This window comes from Phodopus roborovskii, unplaced genomic scaffold (assembly GCF_943737965.1).
Source record: "Phodopus roborovskii unplaced genomic scaffold, PHOROB, whole genome shotgun sequence".
NCBI classification, from domain to species: Eukaryota; Metazoa; Chordata; class Mammalia; order Rodentia; family Cricetidae; genus Phodopus; species Phodopus roborovskii.
In genome coordinates, this window is record NW_026126413.1 from 6,880,001 (window position 1) to 6,902,439 (window position 22,439).

The 22,439-nt window shown below is 44.2% G+C and overlaps 1 protein-coding gene across 1 annotated transcript; it reads right to left on the reverse strand.

Annotated features, from left to right (window-relative positions):
• Positions 1-5,344: 5,344 nt before the first annotated feature.
• Bhmt2 (betaine--homocysteine S-methyltransferase 2) lies at positions 5,345-22,424 on the reverse strand. The gene is made up of 8 exons (XM_051182918.1): positions 22,392-22,424; positions 18,124-18,256; positions 16,266-16,357; positions 13,612-13,803; positions 11,926-12,073; positions 11,409-11,591; positions 10,447-10,675; positions 5,345-6,311 (listed from the first exon to the last, which is right to left on the reverse strand). The coding sequence occupies exons 1-8, from the start codon at positions 22,422-22,424 to the stop codon at positions 6,230-6,232; spliced, it is 1,092 nt and encodes a 363-aa protein (XP_051038875.1). The 3' UTR covers positions 5,345-6,229.
• Between the last annotated feature and the right edge of the window lie 15 nt (positions 22,425-22,439).

A 22,439-nucleotide genomic window follows, 5' to 3' on the forward strand; every position in this document is an offset into this window, starting at 1 on the left:
ATTACATTGTATAAAGATTCATTAGCATCTTTATAATCATGTCAAATTCATGCCATAATGAGCTCTGACTTTTTTCTGTTCATTAACACTTACACAGCATAGCAAAGGTTGCAAACATTAATAATTCTAGTATGATTATTAACAATAGACACATAATTGGCTCGATTACAATTCTCATAATTTCAATTCAATCAAAGGACAATAAAATGTTCTCATGGTGGATGAAGTATGAATAACTCCATAATTTTCCTCTCTCAAAGTCCAATGCATTGCTGTCCTAACTTCTAAAGATAAGTTTGAAATACTACAGTCCTTGAGTACTGAATATCAGCAGCAAAGCTTTTGTCCAACTCCTCCTCACAAACTGCAAAGGGGCTTTAGCCACACATCAGCTCCATAATAGTGTTCAATTGTTCTAACGAGTCCATTTTGTGCACAGGGGAAGTCTCTGAGGCAACAGCAGAAATGAATTTCAACTGGCAAGAATGAGTTTTATGTCCCAAGATGCAGCTTTGATGAACTGCTTAGATTCAGTCCTTGGCCGGGTCCAGGACAAAAACTCATGGAGGTCTGGGAAGTTGATGCAGCAGGTTTGTTGAGAAACTGGAAATCTCCAACCATAGTCTCCTTCCCTTCTCAGACTGCAGAATGATGACATGGAGGGTCAGGAACACAGCTTCAGCAGATCTCACTCAAATTCATTTTGGGGTGGGGGTGGGAGCTCCAGCAGTCCCAGTATCATCAGGTCTGGCATTCCTCTGCTCCACACACCTCGCCAGATGTTCTGGCAGCCATCGGGCCTCATTTTCTTCCTTCGAGAAAACACAAACAAGCCCTCAACCCCATATTAAAACATGATCGGGTCCTTTCCATAATCCAGGGCAAGAATCTTTCCATTTGGACTGAGCAAAAGTCACCAAGTGCCATCATGACAAAACCTATCCATGGCAGATTGCTCACGGGCATCCATATACAGAACATTTTAAATGAAGCGTGCATGATTTAATGCAATATGTGGAGACTTGGGGGTACAACTCCCCTTTACTTATTTTTTGAAGTTGTGTTTCCAAGGAGCTATGGGCACACTCCACAGTTCCTTGTCCTTGAGGATTATAAGGAATGCCTGTTTTGTGTTCAGTTTTCCATTGGGGACAAAATTGCTGAAATGCTTTACTAATATATTTAGATCCATTGTCCATTTTTATAATTTTAGGAATTTCCATGTAAGTGAAATATTTTTTAAGCAGTGATTTATCACATGCTCAGGGCCATCTCCAGTTTGTTCAGTGGCCATAAGAAGCCTGAATATGTATTAACTGCCACATGTACATATTTTAATTTGCCAAATTCTGCAATATGAGTAATACCCATTTGCCATAAATGATCAGGAAGCAAACCTCAAGGATTTGCTCCTAAATTCATCACAGATAAATATTGTGGGCACATAGCACATTATTTGGCAATTTGACAAGCAGTTTCTCTTATTAAACCAAATTATTTTCTTAGACTTCTGCTATTTTGATGATGAAAGGTATGTGACTGCTGAGCCAGTTCTATCTGGGATAAAGCGACCATCTTTGTTCATCTGTTGGCTGATTCTTTACCTTCAGCCAGTGGACTGGGAAGGTTTGAATGAGCTCTTATATGACCCACAAAGCACAGTGACTTTATCTGATGAATGGCATTTTGAATTTGCTGAAACAGTATTCTAACCTGACTATTACTAGTTCCAATGTACAGAACTGTCTCTATTACTTGAAGAGCTTTAAAACCATTGTGACTACCAGTATACAAATTAAATTGATTATTCACAAGAAGCTGAAAAACTATTGCAACAGCTCATACTATTTGAGCTGATGTTGGAGTTGTTTGTAGTACATATCCTTTACCATCAATAACCTAAACTGCTTTTCCATTAGAAGAACCATTAGTAAAAACTAACATAGCATTTTTTTTTCAGGATTTCTCCTTACAATTTTAGGGAATATAAAAGAATGCATTTGTGCACATTGCAATAGTCTATCAGCTAGAAGGTGATTATCAAATTTCCCAAAAACTGAGCAAAAGCAATTGTCCAAGAATCATTGTTTTGAAATAACCAATCAACTTGTTGTTTGGTATAGGGAATATATGTTACATTTGCTTCTCTGCCAACATATCTCCTAGACTCCATACAGCATTTCTATACCATACAAGCTACTGCTTCATTATAAGAATTTAACACTTCAGCTGGGGAAACAGGTAAGTGCAACAGTAATAATGGTCCCTTTGCCACAAGACTGAAGTTGGACTATGCTACATAGGAAGTATATAAGCTTCCCATGGTTTTGCAGTCAATATAGCATATTTGTTGATGCTGGATAACATTCTCAAATTGCAGGAGAACTTGCCTACCTTCTTTACCTTCTTTAGTTAACTGTCTAGGTTAATTGGGATCACTGTCCCCTTTTAGAATGTCCCTTAAAGTTTTTAAATCTCCAGTAGATGCTTTTAAATAAGGCCGTAACCATTGAATATTTCCCAATAACTTCTGAAAGTCATTCAAAGATTGCAAGCTATCTTTCCTAATTTCTAATTTTTGAGGCTTAATTTCTTTAGGATATAACACATGTCCCAAATACTGAAAAGACAGCTGTCATTATACATTTTCAGCGGCAATTACTAATCCTGCTTTGGCAAGATTCTGCTGCAGCTGTCTGTATGTTGCAAGCAAAACTTTCTCACTCTTATGGGCAAGTAAAATATCATCCATGTAATGAACACTATAAACCTGTGGAAATTGATCTCTAATAATTTGTGTAGCTTGAGCCATAAACTTGTGACACATAGTTGCGCTATTAGCCCTGGAGCAAGACCTCCCACTGATATAGCCTCATGCGATCCTTGAAGTTAACTGATGGAACACTAAATGCAAGTCTAAGACAGTCTTGGAGCCAAAGGGACGATATAAAAACAATCCTTTAAGGCTAAAAAACTCTTATAGGTATCTTTTGGTATGGCCACAGGAGTAGACAATCCTGGCTGTAAAGCTCCCATTAGCTGCATGGTCTCATTAACTTTTCTCAAATCTTGCATTAATCTCCACTTTCCTGATTTCTCTTTAATCACAAAAATAGGAGACTCCCAGGGGTAATTAGAAGGCATAATATGATTACTGTCTAGCTGTTCCTATACGAACGGCTCAGCAACTTGTATTTTTTCTTCTGATAGAGGCCATTGATCTATCCATACCGGCTCATCGCTTTTCCAAATAATAGGAACTGCATGGAGTGGTAGGCCTCTCAGTGACCTCTCCTAAAAGTACCCTAATCCTGCTTTGGGAAGTCTGGCGCTAGGCAAGATAGGATCAGTGTTTCCCTCATTCTCCTTGCCCAGCCCTAGATTGGGCAACAATCCCTGTCATTTATATAAGACATCCACACCTAAGACCAAACATCCTAAAGTAGCCATGCCTTAGACCTGTATGTAGGTCTTATGGCTGTAACCTTGGAAGAGTAAGGATAGTTTTGAACTCTCTGACCTGAAGCCAAGATGAAGCAAAGCCATTTTCATGGCCCCAACATGCCTGAACATCTTCTTAAGCGTCAGTTTCTTATTATTGTCTCTGTTCTTTCAAGCCGTAGCATTCCTGTGCTCACATTCTGAACAATACACTTTACTTACATAGTTTCAACTGTCACTCTGTCCATCTGAAAGCTGATGAATAGCCTAACACTTTCTTCAACTCTAAATGAGCTATTCTTTGTTAATTTGAATCTCAACTGCTTTTCTTTTTCTTAAATAGGTTGATGGATCTAGATTTCAAAATGCATCTTTACCATCTACCTTATGTCACTCGTGTTTTAAACTTGTTATATCATTTCCGGACTGAATGCTACAGAACTAGATGAAAGGGATGTGTAGACTCCAGAAGGGACAGCCCAGCCCCAATGTTGCCTCTCCGCTCTCAATCTCCTCACACTGCCGCACACGCCCCTGTCCACATGACTTCAGTCTGTTCAGCAAGTGGCACAGGGTGAGAAGTCCATGCTGGATTGCAGGCACCAACACAGGCAGAAGCTTTGGTCCAGCATGAGCCAGCATGAGGACAAGTGGACTGCAAACCCACACTGTATAAGGGGCAGGGTGTGTCCAGCACATGCTCGGCACCGTTTTAAGTACTGTATCACTTCATTTAGTCCTCATGTACCTCAGTGAGTGTGTTTCCGGAGTTCCCTTCACTTCACACAAGAGGATATTGACAGAGAAGTGAAATGACTGTCGCACAGACGGTACAGGACAAAGCTTTTTGGTTCACAGGAAACGAGGAAAATGATGCCCAGGGAAGTCTAACAGCTATTATTTTAAAAAGAAATTATTAATTGAGAAAAAGGATTTGTTTATTTGTTTGTTTATTGTATGTGCATGAGCCTGAGTGAGTTTTTGTGTACCTTGTGTGTGCAAGAGCCTGCAAAGGCAAGAAGAGAGCATTCGAAACTGGACTAACAGGCAGTTGTGAGCCACCATGTGGGTATAGGAGCTGAACTAAGGCCCTCAGCCAAAGTAGTGCATATTCTAACCCCTGAGCCATTTTTCAGGCATCCTCACAGCTTTCTTTATGTTGGGAGAGTCAGCGAATGGAAAAGGCAATCATTGTACGGATACTCAACGCCTAACATTTGGACCAATTGAAGGATTTAGTGAGCAGACTTCTCACTCCTATGGAGTCACTATCTAGGGATGAGCCGAATCTTAAAAAGATGTAAGTGACCTTGAGAGGTGGCAGGGCTCAGGTGAAGGAGCTCTGGCTGGAGAGATTTGCAGAGAGTTGGGCATTTGATCACTTAGATTGGTCACCCTCAAGGACTCCAAAAGCCTTGATGTGATTAGAGTTGAATCGCTCTCTAACTGCATCAGATGGCATTCTGCTAAGTGGTAATGGTGAATGAATCCCAGGTCGTTAGCATTACAGAAACAAACACATCCAGACTGAAGGCTTGATTCAATTGTAAGAAAGTCAATGACAATGACCTTAAACTCCATGCTTCACATTTTGTGAGGCACCGGAAGAGAGGAATTTGAAGGCTTTAAACACAAAGTCATGTTAAATAGAAGGAAATGGAAATATTAGCACTGTGAGTCAGTCATTATAAAAAAACAAAAGCAACTGCCGTGTGTGTAGAGGCAATGCAGTGTGGTGGTTGAGGGTTCTAGATGTAGAGCAAGTGGGCTCAAATGTCACTCCCACACATGTGACCTTGGCCAGTGAGCTACCCTCATCAGGCCTCTTTCCTGGCCTGTAAACTGCTGTGTTAAAAATGACTCCCAATTTTAACCCTGTGGCTATGTAGTAAGACAAAGCTAGAACATGACAAGTAACAGATATTTATTATCCTTGTTCCAAAGAACACCTACAAAGTTTAAGACACTCAGATTCTACAAAAAGAAAATAACTTGTGATTTTACTAAGTGTCACACATTGCTACATTGTTGAGAAAAGAGGAAAGCAGACAGTGTCAGTGTACAACATAAATGTGAATCAAGAGAGTGGGAGAATAAGATGGACTTGAACTCTGATTTCTGAAAGGCTCTTCCAGGGTTCATCTGCTTTACTTTAATCAACACTTCACTGAACGTTGGTGATTATGTTTAGCATGACGCTAAATAAAGAGGAATGCAAACAGCATGTCAGATGACCCTTGATGGTCAGGAGTTTGTAATCTAGCTACGTGTGGTTATAAAGATGCACTTGCCAATTCTAGGACTTTAAAGCAAAAAAACCTTCTTTGATTTCAATAATCCCACCATCACTCACAACAGTTTTGGCATCTCTTCTACTGAGATGTGTTTGTAGCTACAATGGAACTCACTCGGGAAAAGCATACTGATTGCTGGTATAGAGCTGACTCCCTCTTCCTTAAGCATCTAGCTTAGACACCTGAATTGTTCACTAAGGTAGCTTCTTGCTGACTACTGATTATTTAAGAATGTCAAAACAACCAACTCAGGCCTGGCTGATGACCTTCTCATGGATGCATGGAGACATTACTAGTCATAGGGAGGGGCCTGGCACCACAGCATATGGTGAGCATGTTCAGGAGGGAGGTGTTGCTTCAACCGGAGGGAAAGCAGCTCATGTATGTTCAGCAGCTGGAAGAAAAGGCAGGCTGAAGACAACAGCAAGGAAGACGGGACTCGAGGCCATTTCTTTCTGTTCTGTCATTACTCCAGACTCTTCTTTTATTGCTTCTTAGGCATCCGGCTTTGATAGCGAAGGACAGAAAGGTCTGCCTGAAGCTGGCAGCAGATTCTCCCAATATTCTCGTCTAGCCCTGGGTTTGGAAAATATGCATCATTAAGTAAAAGATCCATACTCATTTTATAAATTCTGTATGTAGTGTGTGTGTGTGTGTGTGTGTGTGTGTGTGTGTGAGAGAGAGAGAGAGAGAGAGAGAGAGAGAGAGTAATGGAGAGGAAGACAGGAAGGGAGGGAAAAAAGGAGGGAGGGAGAGAGGGAAAGAAGGAGGGATTAGATTAAAGTAGAACTTTTGTTTCAACATACAGAGGATCTCTGTATATGCACACCAGTGGTTTTTTCACAACTTTTGTGTGTGGTATATATGCATGCATGTGTGTATACATGCTCATGTGCTTATGTGTGTGTATACACACAGAGGTCATCTGCCTCCCTCAGTTGTCCTGTACCTTATCTTTTGAGACAGAGTCTTTTGTTAACTATGAAGCTCATGAATGTGACTAATTTATCTGGCCAGTGAGCGTCAGGGATCCACCTGCCTTCTCAGCGCCGGAACTGGAAATGGGAGCTATAAATGTGCACTGCTACACTTCGCTTTTTTTCGGGTTCCAGCGATGTGAACTCAGGCTCTCACGACTTTCATGGCAAGCCAGTTACTGACTGAGCCATCTCCCTAGATGGGTTTCCATACCTTTATCCTCTTACTGACCACTAGGCTTCAAGGCCACCTTTGAGAACAATGTATTTCAGTTGTAGGAGTTTTCGTTACTATTAATTACATTTCATCCTGAAGCATCCAGCAAAGTGGTCCTAACTCTACTCAGTATCTTAGTGAACTGAGAATTTATGGAGACAGTTTTAAGTGTAAGGAGGCAAAGAATAGTTCTTCAACAAAGTAACCAAGAACAGAATACAAATGACCTTGTCAGGCTTTGTTCCTTGTTTTTGTGATCAAAGAAAAGTTACAGGATTCCTGGACACAGACTTTGGTGTTAAATATATTCTTACTGTTTCCCTCACTTTACTTATGAAACTTATGAAAAAGGTTAATATTTATATGATGGAATGTCAAAGCCATGGTTTATAATGGCCCCTGTGAATCACAACTTCCTATAAACATTAGTAGGTGTGGAAGTTTAGGGTGCAAAAGGTACTTTGGTCTTTAGATTGCTGTTTTGATCCTATTGCCCAATACTTTTAAAGGTCCATCCATGCTCACTCTCCAGAACTCTCGAGGATGATCAAGAACTTCTTACACCCACAAGACCCCATACTGGAAACAGAGTTACCAAAGAACAAAGGGTAAACACATCTGCTCAGGAACAGAGAGGGTCAGACCACACTTGAGCCTGTGCATTAGAGTGAGAATACTGGACTGGTGGGGGGGAGGGGAGAAGATGTCAGAAGGACAAGGGGACCCCAAATAGAGCATCTCTGGGGGAGGGGACGGCCTGTTGGAAAAGCAGGAAGCTGAGGGGGAAGTAGCAATTCAAGAAAGGATGCTAGAGGCATGAGATCGGACCACAGTGTGCAGGGAAGACTGAAGAACCTGTTCTTCTGGAGATCTAGAGTATAGCCTCTAAGAGGGTGACAATCGTGTGACAATCAAGGGATGAGAAGACTTTCTTTCCATCCTTTGTCCATTTTTGTTTTGTTTTGAATTCATGTGTTTTATGTATATGAGTGCTCTGTTTTTATGACCACCAGATCTCATTACAGATGCTTGTAAGCCACCATATGATTGCTGGGAATTGAACTCAGGACCTCTGGAAGAGCAGACAGTGCTCTTAACTTCTGAGTCATCTCTCCAGCCCCCCACCCCTCCCCATTCCCAGTATGTCTGTTAATTCTGTCTCTGAAGAAGTCTGGAATCTGGTTAGTCTTTTAGAAGGTTCCATAGACAAAAGAAGTTTTAAATTTGAAACCTGTTCTGAGCCTTAAATCTTGAACTCTTTTAATTGTTAAGTTGAGACTATGTGTCTCAATTTAAAATGATTATGAGATTTCCTGTTCCCTAAGAAAGAAGTCCTGGGGCATGTCAGTGTGTTCACTTTGTACCTACAAAGAAAGGAATTTATTCACCGAACAGGTTTAAGAGATAGCACAGAAAACATCCGATGATCTGTCATGAGTCCTACTGTTTGTATGACAACTGTAGTAATATTGTAAATGCCATTCTCTGACTTTATATTTAGAAGCAACTTATAGAGAAAGTCTGGAAGACTTAATTGTGATTACAGAATAGGACATGGTGGCTAAAATGTTAATGAAGTAACTTGAAGAAGCCAAAGAATGGGGCCAGAAAAATCTGTCAGTCAGAAAAGTGTTTGCCATACAAGCGTGAGGATCTGAGTTCAATTCACAGCACCTATGCAAAAATTCAGGTCTGGTGATGTGTGCTTGCAATCCTGGTGCTGGGGGCAGAGACAGATGGGGCTCACTAGCCAGCCAGCCTAATCTGACTGCCAGACTCCAGGTACTAATGAGACCCTGTCTCAAAAAGCCAAAGTGGATGGTACCTGAGAAAGAATGACACCTGAGGTTGTTCTGTGAGTCCACAAGCACCAGAACATTCTTACACACACACACACACACACACACACACACACACACACACACACGTGTGGGGAGACAGCCCAAACAGTAGAAGAGAGAGGGAGAGTAGAGAGAGAAACAGGAAAGAATCAATTCTTTCTTTATAGAGTGTACTTCATATTGATGGATTAAGATATAGGCAGTTACATAGTAGGGTGGCTACAGAAAACACTACTGATATATATATGCATGTATATACATACACCCACACCCACACACCCACCCACATACACACACACACACACACACACACACACACACACACACAGGGTTTCTCTGTTTAACAGCCCTAGCTTTCCTGAATTCACTATGTAGATCAAGCTGGTCTTAAATTCACAAAGACCTTCCTGCTTCTGCCTCCCAAGTTCTGGGATTAAAGGAGTGCACCACCATGCCCAACCGATTGATATATATATATATATATGTATGTATGTATGTATGTATGTATACATACATACATACATACATACATATATATATCAAAGGAGCTAGAAGAAAGGGGTTTGAATATTTTTATTACAAAGAAATGCTAGCTATTGGAGGAAGTGACATGTTTAACCTGACATGGACATTATCCAGTGTATATATGTATGAAAACATCATGTGATATCCATAAATGTGTGTAATTTTTGTATCCATTAAAATGTACTTGAAACCTATCCATATGATCACAAGAGTCAAGTCTTGGTGGGGGAGGGTGCATAATTGAGTCACAAGAGTGGAGCCCTAGATGATGGGATTAGTGACCATATCAAAGATGCTTCAGAGAGCTTGCTTTGACCCTTCTATTATGAGAGCCCTGTTGCAGGATATTTGTACACTGTGAAAATGTGTTGCTGTGATTGGTTTAATAAAGAGCTGAATGGTCAATAGGTAGGTAGGAGGTATAAGAGGGACCTCAAGGCAGAGAGAGGAAGTAAGAGATAAATTTAGGCTGCAATGTCAATGAGACATGGAGGGAGTTGGACATACCGAATGAAAGGTAAAAAGTCACGAGGCAAAACACAGATTAATATAAATGGATAAATTTAAGTTAAAAGAGCTAGTGAGATAAGCCTAAGCTAAGGCCAAGCTTTCATAATTAATAGTAAGTCTTTATGTAGTTATTTGGGAGCTGGATAGCAGGACAGAGAAACTCATTACAGAGCCCCAGCAAAAAGTCACTGTCACGGAGAAAGTGGACCTTCACTGAACACTGCATTTACTGGCAGCTTGATTTTGAACTTCAGAACTCTATGAGAAACACATTTCTGGTTTGTTTGTCTTGAGATAGGAACTCATTCTGCAGCTGGCCTGGTCTGGAGCTTGCTGGAGATCAGGCTGGCCTTGCCCTCATAGAGAACCTGCATGCCTTTGTTTAGTGTGTGCTCTGGCTAAGGTACGGGACACCACTCCTACCCCTAAGTTTCTGCTGTTTGTGAGCCATGCAGTCGGTGGTATTATGTTACAATAGCCTGAGTAGACCAGGACTCCCCGGGAATGGGCAGGGGCAGCCTGCTTTCCTCCTAGGCACCTTTGCACTGTTAGTATTCTCACTGCCTTGATGAGCATCATGTCTACAGCAATGCATAGAAGAGGTTAGAGCAAGTATGAGTGCAACAGCAAAGCAACCCCACCTGGCTCTGATCCAGGGTTTGGTGTGCATGTCCAGGCCACTTCCCCAGCTGCCATGTTTCTCTGAAGCCGGAGGCAAAAATCCCCTTTCTGGGGCCAGCTCCTCTGCAATCGCCCTGATGTGGTAGGGCTCAAATCCACAGCAGCCGCCAATGTACCTGACTCCCAGGTTGTAGGCCTCTCTGGCGTATTTTTGAATATCCCATCTGGTGGCAACTCTGGGTTCCAGACCTGTAATACCATGGTTTTGATGCTTCTGTTAGCGCTGTGTTGTGGTTTGAAGGAGAAATGTGCTCCATAGGCTTACGTATTCGAATACTTGTCCCTCAGCTTTGGACTGTTTGGAAACATGCAGCTTTCACCAGAGGTGGGCCTTGAGGTTTGAGAAGTTCTCGGTTTTCTGCCTTTATTCAGTTTTCTGATCAGCTACCCCACACTTCTGTGACCATGCCTCACCACCATGGCGGACTGCATCCCCTTGACTCTGAGCCGCCCTTAAGTTGCTTCTCATCAGGTATTTGGTGAAAACCACCAGAAAAGTGACCAATGCAGCTCCCATTTTCAAATGACAGATTCTCCGTGATTGACCGTCTCCTCCACCCCACCCTCACCCCAGTTAAAAACAAGCTAATATAAGTGCTGGAATGATCATTCATCCTTTAGATAGCTTCTGTTTGGTTAACACGGAAAGATTTTTTTTTCTTATATGGCCTTATATTATAAAACTGTCATCAATTTATTCAAAATAGGAAACATAAGGGCCAGGCTGTGGGGACGCATGACTTTAACCTCTGCACTCAAGAGGCAAAGGCAGGCAGATCTCTATGATTTCAAGGCCAGCCTAGTCTACAGAGAGAGTTCTAGGACAACCAAGGCTACACAAAGAAACCTGTTTTGTTTTGTTTGTTTGTTTTTAAACAAAACAAAACAAACCATAAGGAACTCTACATGCATCTGAACTTACCAAAGGGATATTCTGGGAGGTCCACAAACCCTCCCTTGCCACAGTCAGGTGTATGGAAGCCCAGGGATTGCACCATCAGGTGAGCTTGCAGGCCCGAATCCCTGAGGCCCTCCTTCATGAGCTTCATGGTCTGCAAGCTGGTCTGGGGCCCAAATCGACAGTTGACCCCAATGATGTTCGCCCCTGTGCAAGACAATAAGGAGCCATTATAAGGTACGGTGGATTCATTTATTTGTTGTTCTCTTGGTAACACTTCGAAGCTGAGGTGGTTGTAGAGCATGCCTGCCATCACAGCATCTGAGAGCAGGAGGGCCACAAATCCAACACTAGCATGGACTACATTGACTAGAAATGATTGAGTTTCATTCTAAATCAACCAACCAATCAACTTAGAAGCTAGCTTGGAGATTAGCTACCCTAGGATTTATAGGCAAGAATGTTTCCTTCTTGCTCTTTAAACTTGGCTGCATTTTGTAAGCAGCCACTGCCCTGCCCGTCTCATCAAAGGCCACTTTACCTGCCTGTGCCAGCTTGACTGCACATTGTCCAGGTGCCACGTCATGCATGTCTCCCTCTGGGCCGATGCACATGGTCACAGCCACAGGTTTTCCCACTTCTCTCAAGACTTCCACAGCCCACACGGCCTCTTCCAAGTGTTCAAAATACTAGGAGACAGCACTTCTTAAAGTCAGCCTCAAGTTACAGTGGAGTTTTGGATGATAAAGCACAAATGCTAGAACTGTTGTAAAAATTATCCAGTCGATGATATGTGATACAGCTTGCTCAGGGATGTGTCTCTAACAGATTATGGAAATAGATTTCCGAGCTAACATTTGAATTCTGTTATTGGAGGCTTATTTGGGGAATCAGCATTTGGTGACATGGTGATTGTTAGTAAAACAAGAATCATATTATTTAAAGGATACATATATATTTATACATATATATACGTGTGTGTGTGTGTGTGTGTGTGTGTGTGTGTGTGCAATATCTTTAATCCCAGCACTGGGGAGGCAGAGTGCTGGGAATAAAGGTATGCACCACCACCGCCTGGCTTCTTCCTTCACTACTGGAAGAATTTCCACAAAAGTCCATTGAGGAATGAAAAAGATAATCAAGAAAAGCTCAGCTTCAGAGCACTTAGGCCGGTGTTCCTAGAATCTGCCGAGAGAAGCAGACAGTCCTGGGCCTTGAGCTGGTTTGTACTAGCAGACATTGAGCTGAGGGCTTGATCCCAGGCAGGAACAATGGGGAAGAGAAGGGAGATCGTGTCCTTGATGTCCAGTCAGTGACCAGTTGTTATGGCTTCGATATGAAATGTCCCCCGGTAGGTTCATGTGATGAGGGCTTGGAACTCAGCTGGCGGAGCCAAGCACTAGGAAGGGATTGGTCCACAAGGGCTCTGACTTCATCAGTCCACTTAGATGGGGATGGATTCATAATGGAAGCGTCTTTGGGAAATAGTAGCAGGTGGGTTCTGGTGGGAGGAAGTAGGTACTGGAGGTGATTCTTTGAAGGCCATCTTGTCTCCGGCTCCTTCCTCCTGTCCCCTCCTTTTCCTGGTGGCCATAGTCCTACTCTGCCATGTCCTCCCTCCATCATGCCCTGCCAGGTGACCTGGAGCCAGGTGACCTGGAACAGCTGCCTGGGGACTGAACCTCCAAAACCATGAGCCGGAGTGGTTCTTTTTTTCTTCCCTTTAGTTGATTGTCTCAGGTATATGTCACGGCAGCAGCAACAACAACAATCTGACTTAATACATCAATCCTTTAGAATGCCATTTCACATGTGACGTGCTGAGGGGATAGCAGAGAGGCAGTGAGAAAGGCCAGGGTGGAGAAGAGTTACTCTGTGCTGTCTTGCCAGTGAATGAATGCCTGGCGAACCTAAGCAGCCATCTGCCTGCCTGCTCCAACTGCAGCACTTTCCAGCCTGGCCTCTCCTTTGGGAGGGGATGTGTCCCAAACCACTGTCTTCTTTTTATCATCTCACTGTCCCCCAAGTCAGCTACTACAACCATGTAAACCTCAGAAAACAAAACCCATAATGAGCCATGCAGTGGGTCCATCCCCTGCCACACAGGGAACCCGGCATGCTACTGGCAGAGGCTAGCCTGGAATGCAGTGCAATAACCTAAATCTCTGACCATCCCCATGGAGGAAACGAGGACACAGAACGGCCCTGTTCAGTAGAGCGGCCTTACCTCTGCAATTAAGAAGTCCACATTTTTCCTGACAAAAACTCCTAGCTGTCGTCGAAAAAGGTTTTTAATTCTAGTTTCATCCTTGTGGTACTTGTACAGTGATGTCTGGCAGAGGCCCCCTGCCACCAAAGCATCCCCTCCATCAGCCACCTCCCTGGCGAGGTCACAGGCAGCTGCATTTACATCTTCCCACTGAGAGCAAGAGCAGAAACAGAGCCTGGTGTTTTAAATGAAAACTAAAACAAGTCACAGGGGGACCAGTGAGCAAGTCAGTCCTGCAAACTGCATTTCAAGAGGAGCTGAGCATAATCTCCTCCATTACCAGTGGTTTGAGTGTGTGTGTGTGTGTGTGTGAGAGAGAGAGAGAGAGAGAGAGAGAGAGAGAGAGAGACAGACAGACAGACAGACAGACAGACAGACAGAGGAGAGGGAGAGAGAGACAGAGAGAGAGAGAGAGAAGATAGATAGGGAGAGGGGGCCGTGTACTTAAGGAGATCAGAGAGACAGGGAGACAGAGAGAGAGAATGAGAGACAGAGAGACAGAGAGAGAGATAGGGAGACAGAGAGAGAGTCAGGGAAACAAGGAGAGGGGCCCGTGTACTTATGGAGGTCAGAACTCAACACCACATGTCTTCTTCCATTGCTCTCCATGTTATTTTTTGAGACAAGCTCTCTCACAGAGTCTGGATCTCACTGACTTAGCTACATGGCTGGCCAAAGAGCTCCAGGGAATTTGCCTGCCTCTGTCCACCCCACATCTGGTGATGGGGTTACAGATGTTCACCAATGTACTTGTCTTTTACATAGGTTCTGGGAATCCAAACTCAGGCTCTGTACTTACATGGCCAGTAGTTTACAGACTCCCCAGCCCACTGGTGACTTTATACTTCCATTATTGTTATTATTCACACTGAATTTTTAAAACATAAATGTAGAATAATTGTGAAGTATAGTATAGTGGCTCACTCCTTTATTATTATTATTGTTGTTGTTGTTATTTTACTATGAGTATGGGTATTTTGCCTACATGTATGTTTGTGTACCATGTGTGTTCCTGACACTCTTGGATGCCAGAAGAGAGTATCAGATCACCAGGGGTTGGAGTTATAGACAGTTGTGAGTTGCTATGTGGGTATGGGGAATTGAATCTGGGTTTCCTCTGGGAAAAGCTAGAGTGTTCTTAACCACTGAGCTATCTTCGGTCCCACCACATTGGATTTTAATAACTACATTACTTTCCCTCTCATTCAGATAATTTGCTTCTTCAGAAGAGGGTCAAAGCTTCTCGTCATGGTTTGAATATAATTGGTGCCCATAAGCTCGTAGGCAGTAGTACTGTTGGGGGTGTGGCCTTGCTGAAGTAGGAGCGGTCTTGTTGAAGGAAGTGTGTCACTGTGGGGACAGGCTTTGAGGTCTATCTTGCTTAAGCTTTGCTCAGTCAGATTGTTGACTTCCTATTGCCTTCTCATCAAAATGTAACCAGCACCATGTCTACCTGCACACCAACATACCCCCTCACATGATGATAATAGACTTAACTCTGCAATTGTAAGCTGAAACCTCAATTAAATGTTTCCTTTGTAAGAGTTGCTATGGCCAGGTGTCTCCAGCAATAGAAACTCTAACTAAGACACCTTTTTTTCTATCATCTTTCTGCTTAGCACAAAGAACCCTGAGAGCCCATGGCTGTAACCATGAACACAGCACACATTGGTTCTCATTAAATGTGGGTTTCTTGAGCATGAGCATATGTAATCATCAGTTTCCCATCCTTCATCTCATCTGCTCTTCTTGGCAGGTCTGAGCATAGCACTGTTCATTATTTTTTCAGAGCTAAAGCCAATGTGCCATGCAGGGATGTTCTTACATTAAGTCACACAGACAATAGACAGCAAAGTTGGGCATCAAGCCTGATGTTTGCCATTTGTAGTCCTAAGTCCCAAGATCCTCCTGTCTCCAGACAGATAAGGGGATAAAAGAACAATACAGAATGAGGGAATAAAAATGATCTAGCCAAATTTTTTTTCTTCAAAAAACAAAAACAACAACAACAACAACAAAAAAAAAAAAAATAAAAACCACATACACACATCTAAAGGGATGCCTCACCCTTCCAGCAGCCTGTTCTATTTGATCTTGTCATCTTCCACCTAAACTGATGATATTCTGTGTGGTGGTTTGAAGGAAAATGGTCCCTAAAGGGTAGGGCACTATTAGTAGTTGTGGCCTTGTTGGAAGAAGTGTCACTGTGGGGGAGGACTCTGAAGTCTCTTCTGTTCAAGTTTCCCTCAGTGAGACACTCAGTTCACTTCCTGTTGCCTGCAAGATGTATGGCTCTCGGCTCCAGTAAGTACATCTGCCTGCATGCTGCCATGTTCCCAGCTGATAATGATGATGATAATGAACTGAACCTCTGAAAGCCACCCCAATTAAATGTTTACTTTGTAAGAGTTGCCATGGTCACAGTGTCACTTCATAGCAACGAAAACCCTAACTAAGACACTCTGTTTCATGCACATGTCTAAGGAGTTGTGAATTCACAAAAGTTGGATGTGATCTGGTAGCAAAGTGCAGTAAGAGAGGAACCCAGTCCCCCTGCCTCCCACAAGAAAGCTGTGTTCCTTGTCTTTGCTTTCTACCCGAACCCCAGTTACCTTGGTTTCCATATTGTCCTCAGTGGCAGAAAAGGTGAACGTCTGTAAGACATCAGCTCCTGCTCTCAAGAATTCTGTGTGGAGCTGATGAACTGCCAAGCAATTGAAATTGCAATTACAAATCAAATCCCAAAAGCCTATGCTCTCAATAGCAGCTCCCACCCTTCCTTCCCGCCAGACCTAATTTCAAACCTAGAACTGACAAGCTACCAATTAAAGTCAGTAGTGTGACAGGACAACATGAACTATGGAGCATCCCACAGGGTTCTCAAGTGGGTCCCATGCAGAGACTTAAGCCTGGCTAGCTCCAGTCTCCTCATCCCTTGCCTAGTTTCTTCACACAGCAATGTGTGAAGGATGCGGCTGGCCTATCATCACCATGGTGGGAAGGGTAAAGAAGCTCACACAGAGAGCAGCAGGACTGTGCATGACACCCACAGCAGGCTGATTCAACAGCAAGCGTGAAAGCACAATGTGGCAAGCAAGCAGCCGTGGCTGCACCTAGCCTCCCAGAAAGTCAACTCCCTGGTTAGGAATGTAGCTCAGTTGGCAGAACGCTCCCTTAGCATGAATACAGCCTTGGGTTTGATCCTCAGCACCCTCTAAAGCAGGTGTGAGCTTAGCACTCAGATGGGGGAGGTTATCCTTAGCTACATACCTAGCTTAAGACCACCTAGGATGTCTGAGAGTCTGTCTTAGAAAAACAAAAAGGGAAGAAAACAAAGTTCCTTTTTCCACCATCACCCTCTCCTGGCTAATCAGCACATTCAATTTATCCAAAATGTCTTCCAAAAGTAGGGAAAAAATAAAAAATTCGCAAGAGGTAGCAGAAAAGCAAAGCTATTTTGTCCCCCATGGAAAGCAGGTGTCTGGGTAATCTCAGGGAGTACCATTAATGGCCTCAGGGCTCTAATGATACCTGGGCAGTTCATGGAGGTAAACTCATCTGTATCACAGCTGGCTCATGTCCTGCCCAATGAGGCAGACAAAGGAGCAGATTCTCAAAGAGGTCAAGGGACTTGTCTAAGGTCACACAGCTGGCCTGGAGAAGAACCAAGCAAGGGTTCCAGCTTTCTCTCATACATTGTGTGTGTGTGTGTGTGTGTGTGTGTGTGTGTGTGTGTGAATGAAATTGGGTAGATTCAAGCCTCACTTCCAGTGTGGCCTTATCTCCCTCCCCTCTTATTCCTTGGCCTTAGCCTCCCACTCTAGGAAAGCAAGAGAAATCAATAAAGTCAGGTATAGTTAAAGCACCATTGTGATGTCATCCAATTGTAATGGTTTCTGCTTCCAGCTCCTTTATTTTTATTTTTCCCAAGTCAGGAAGATGAAGGGAGGTTATTCCTTTCTCGGCACTCTGGTCCCCACAGCCTGGCTGTCTGCTTCATTAAGGCAGTGATGGTCATCAGTCATTGTCACCATGGCCATGGCTGTTATCTATGATGTACAACCTTCAGCAGGATGAATCTTAAGCAATTAATGGTTTTTGCAAGAAAACTCTTGAATAGCTACAAGGGAACTTTCCAAGGAATTAATAGTTAATTGGATTTTGTTTTTAATGCTTGTTCAAGAAAATATGAGTGTAGAGAGGGAGAGGTACAGAGAAAGGGAAAGCTGGAGGGAGAGAGGATGAGAGAGAGACAGACAGAGGGAGAAAGACAGAGCAACAGAGACAGAGGAGGAAAGAGGGGGATGGAAGGATAATTGTCCCCATGCTTTTCATAGCTTCCACCTCTAGGCAATTTTGCAAGGGCAGCAGTGTTTAGGAAATGCTTGCTGTTGTTCCTTGATTTTCTCTCACTGGTGTCAGAGATAACTGTTACTCGGAGACACACCGCTGGGTGGGGTAGGCACTGACCGGCACTGGGATGCTCTACCACTGCTTCTGGAGTCCAGAGCCCCGCCTTCACGAAGCCTCTCTTCTCCAGACTGAAGAGAAAGCCGCCATCACCAACCACAACCTCCCCGCTGTCCAGACGGTCCAAAATGCCCTGGGAAGAGACCAGAGACTCTGTAGGTCCTTTCCATATTCTTCTTTTCCTTTTAAAGTCATTTTAAATTTAGGAATGTTGGTCTTTCTTGTGTTCTTCAGGCAGTAGTTCTGCTAAAATTATGTCTAAGAGTGTTTCAGAAGACATTGCTACATGATTCCTGGCCACCTAATGGGTACTTTTTTCCCGCCTCAATTAGCACTTTCGGGGTCACACTATACCGAAAGCACTGATGAGCCTGCTAGTCATTTTTGTTTTCCGTGTTCTAATGTATTAGGGGTTGGGGTGGGGGCAAAATATCTTCAACTTAAACAAACCCCTCAACTTACAGGCTCCCCGGCTGCTGGTCATGGCCTTGTCACACCACTGGCCAACAAGACAAGTGGAAGCCATTTTTTTTCCTCTTTCCCCTCCTGACTGGAAGGTGGTCATGACACCTAGGTATAGAGCCGTCTTCAGCTGCATTCAAGGCCACAAGGAGCCAACTGGCAGAATGGTTTTTCATAACAACCCAGAGCAGCCACAACAGGTATGCAGACATGCGTGGCTTGCTCACCTTTACAGCTTGCGTGAGAAATGCAAATCACTCCCTTGTGTTAACCAGTTTGAGATTCAAACTTCATAGTGCACATCAACCAGTCCTTGAGGGGAAAACCATTACTCCGGTGTTCTAGCTTAGGTCCCCTCTTCTTGTACCCAAGCTTACAACTTGTGTCTATAAAGCATTTCATGAATCCATCCCCCCTATTGTGGCCGGCCACTGGGCTACAGGATGATCTTAATTCCCCTGCAGCTGGTCCTTCTCTTATCTGTTATTGCCCTCTCCTTCTGCCCTGACAACTTCAGCACCTCCATCCAAGTGTGCAGCTATCCAACACCATCTTGTCGTTACTGTCTCACTTTGAGGGTGGGATGTGTGGGGGCAGGTGACATGCCGTTTTGTCTAGATCCCCCCACCTCTACTAGCATCCAGTGAAGGAGAGATCCTTAAAGAACTATGCCAACAGAGACAGCAGAGGTACCGATAGCTCTGGAAACATCAGATGCACCACAAGTGGCTGTAGCTGTGTTCTAAGAAGCAAAACCAGGCCCACTTCATCAAACATTAGGAGGCGTTAAAAGAAACCATCGTGTAGATTTTGACTGCACCTTTGTGAGGGAGGATAGAAGGGTAGACCTTTCAGTCCTTTTCTTTTTTTGCGGGGGGAGGGGGGCTCTGTAGACCAGGCTAGCCTCGAACTCATAGAGATCCGCCTGCCTCTGCTTCAGAGTGCTGGGATTAAAGGCATGCACCACCACACCTGGCTCATTTTCATTGCTTATCTGGAAGTCTGTCCAATGTTTTCTTTAGAAATTTATGTTAAATGGTGTGTGTATTATGAGTGCGTGCACCTAAGTGACCTAAGGCATCAGATACCCTGGACCTGATTATAGGTGGTCGTGAGCTACCTAACATGGGTGCTGGAACTGAGCTCAGGTTCTCTGGAAGAGCAGAAAGGGATCTTGACCATCTCTTGTGCTTCTTGCCCAGCATCTTAAATCCTTCATTTTTCTTCATCACCATTATCAAAATAACTGGATTATGGAAGCTTGAACTCAGAGCAGCCTCGCCCATCCTCTGTGTGGTCTCCAGCACCCCACTTTATTCTAATGACAACTTACGCTAAAAGATGGAGAGTCCTGTGAGGACATGAATTCACATGCAGCAGTCTGGCTTTCTCATTCACTCTCCACTTTTGACAGCACCTACCCCTGCTGCTCTGATGGTGAGGGATTTCCTTTGCATCCCCCTTTGGAAGAGAACACCCAAAACCTCTGGATTTACCCTCTGGGCTCAGGGTGGGACTGTTGATCCTCAGGGGAGGCCATTTGCCCCATGCCAGGTGGGACACAGGTTCAATCGCCTAAAAGAGCCCCATCTGCCTGGCTTCACTGGTTCGGGGTGGGGGTGCAGGAGGCAGCTTCTGTGGTTTGAGGAGTAGGGTGGGGGCTTCAGCTATTCAGTAGCCCAGCAGTAAGTAGTCAAAGGCACTGGTGAGCTGTGCTCTCAGATGAGGAGAGAGGGCCCTAATTCTCTTCCAGGTATACATTGACAGGGGCCAGCATGTGGAAACATGCTGTTTGGGGGGAGCAGAGCCCAAAGGAATGGGCATAAAATGTTTTCAAAAACCTTAAAATAAAAGCCAGGGTCTCACCATGTAGCCCCTGGGTAGCCTGGAACTCACTATGTAAACCAGGCTAGCCTCAAACTCAGAGATAAAGGCATGTATCACCACACTGGCTGAATAGAAGCTTTATTATGATGATGATTATTTCTTTATGTGTACATGTGTATATGTGTTTGTTATATCTGAGGCTTGGGTGGTCTCCTGGAGCTGGAGTTACAGTTGGAAGCAGCCTGATGTGGGTGCTGGGAATTGAACTCTGGTCCTCTCAAGAACAATGCATGTCCTTAAATGTCCTTAACCACTATGCAATCTCTCCATCCCATAAATATCTTTTTTTTTTTTTTAAATTAAATAGCCAGGAGTGGCAGTGCAGTCTTTAATCCCAGCACTTGGGAGGCAGAGGCAGGCAAATCTCTTCGAGTTGAGGGCAGCCTAGTAAGTAGGAAGTTCCAGGACAGCCAGGGCTCCAGAGAGGGGTTATGACTGAAACTAAAAAAGTCCTCTAGAAATAAAAATTGGGATTAAAAGGTGAATTATGGGCTGGCAAGATGATTTAGGTAGGAAAGGTGCCTGCTGCAAATATGATGGCTGGGTTCAGTTCCCAACAAAGTTTAGTCCCTGGGCCCATCTGGAAGAGGGAGAGTACCAGCTTCTGCAAGCTGTCCTCTGACCTCCACAGGTACAATCTAGTATGTCCATGCCCACGCATGTACACAATAAATAAGTGCATGCATAAATGTAATAAAATTCTTTTTAAGAAGTGATTGTAAAAATGAATATAGCGTTACAGAAGGTCAGTCCAATGAAGGCAGCACAATGTTCTTCACCCTAAAAGGAGTCTTTTTGTTTTATTTTGGGTTTTGGTTTTTTAAGATAGGGTTTCTCTGTGTAGCTCTGGCTTTCCTAGAACTCACTTTGTAGGCTGGCCTCAAACTCTCAGAGATCTGCCTGCCTTTGCCTCCCGAGTGCCAGAATTAAAGGGTTGAGCCACCACACCGGGCAAGTTTGGATAATCTCATTCCTTTTCTGTATTTTAACTTTTGTCGTTTAGAAGAACATCTCTCGGTGTGCTGTGAAACACAGACTCCACATTGTGCGTAGGGCCCTGACCAGTCCTCTGCCGGTGTGTCGTGTGTCTGTGACCACTGTTGTACTCTTAGGGTGGGTCTATGACATGCAACATCACCATTACACGCATTCTCTCTCACTGGGAACTGTTAATGGCTGACTAACAATTTGGCAACAGATTGGACCTGGACTTTACTCGACCCCCAGCGAAGGTCACCTCTGTCCCCAGTTTCTTAGCATTCGTAAAACAGAGGTGCCTCTACTGCCCCTAGAACTCTCAGTTGTATCCACATAGGATGTTCTGGGGTGGGGGGTCCTGGGAGTCCCCTCTTCCAAGTTCATGCCTTTCTCGTTGTTAGGGGACCCTTTGCTTCCACAAGTCCTCAGTGCTGTGGGAATGAAGCCCACATCTTGTCGTCGTGGGACAAGGGCCAGATGTGGGACTGCCTTCTGAAGGCAACAGAGGTGACTCCCACACCTGCCCCTGCGAACTACATGCGTGTGAAGGGCCTGGTGTGCTTACAAAAGCAGAGGGAGACTGACAGGAACACCCATGGGTGAACCCCATGCGCTTCCTTGAGAGAGAAAAACGAGGGTCCTCTGAGTCCAAAAACCTGACCCCAGTTCCCTCCTCTGCCCTGAATGCGATCACCGTCTCTGGGTCTTAGTTTTCTCACCCACAAGCAAACTGGGGTTATCAGCAGCTGCAGATACTCTGGTCTGGGCAAGGGCTCCATGATCTAATTTACTCCGGATCCTGAAAACTGTGTCTCTGCCTCACACCCCACTCCACCCCTACCCCATCCCCGCCCCGCAGCTGTGCTAACAAGGCCTTAGGAGTTTGGTTAAAGAGGGATTCGAACTCCCTAGGAAAGGAAGAACGCCTGAGCCACACTCACCTTCTTGGCCCGCGGGCCTCCGACTGGTTCCATGTCTCCACCAGTGTG

What these genes read in the sequence shown, in the direction of transcription:
- Bhmt2 (XM_051182918.1), bottom strand. Translation starts at nt 22,424, where the DNA reads ATGGAACCAGTCGGAGGCCCGCGGGCCAAGAAG. An exon ending in AGGACAATATGGAAACCAAG is followed by an intron (nt 13,804 to 16,265) that starts GTAACTGGGGTT and finishes TCTTGCTCTCAG; the next exon opens with TGGGAAGATGTAAATGCAGC. An exon ending in CCTCCCAGAATATCCCTTTG is followed by an intron (nt 10,676 to 11,408) that starts GTAAGTTCAGAT and finishes ATGGTATTACAG; the next exon opens with GTCTGGAACCCAGAGTTGCC.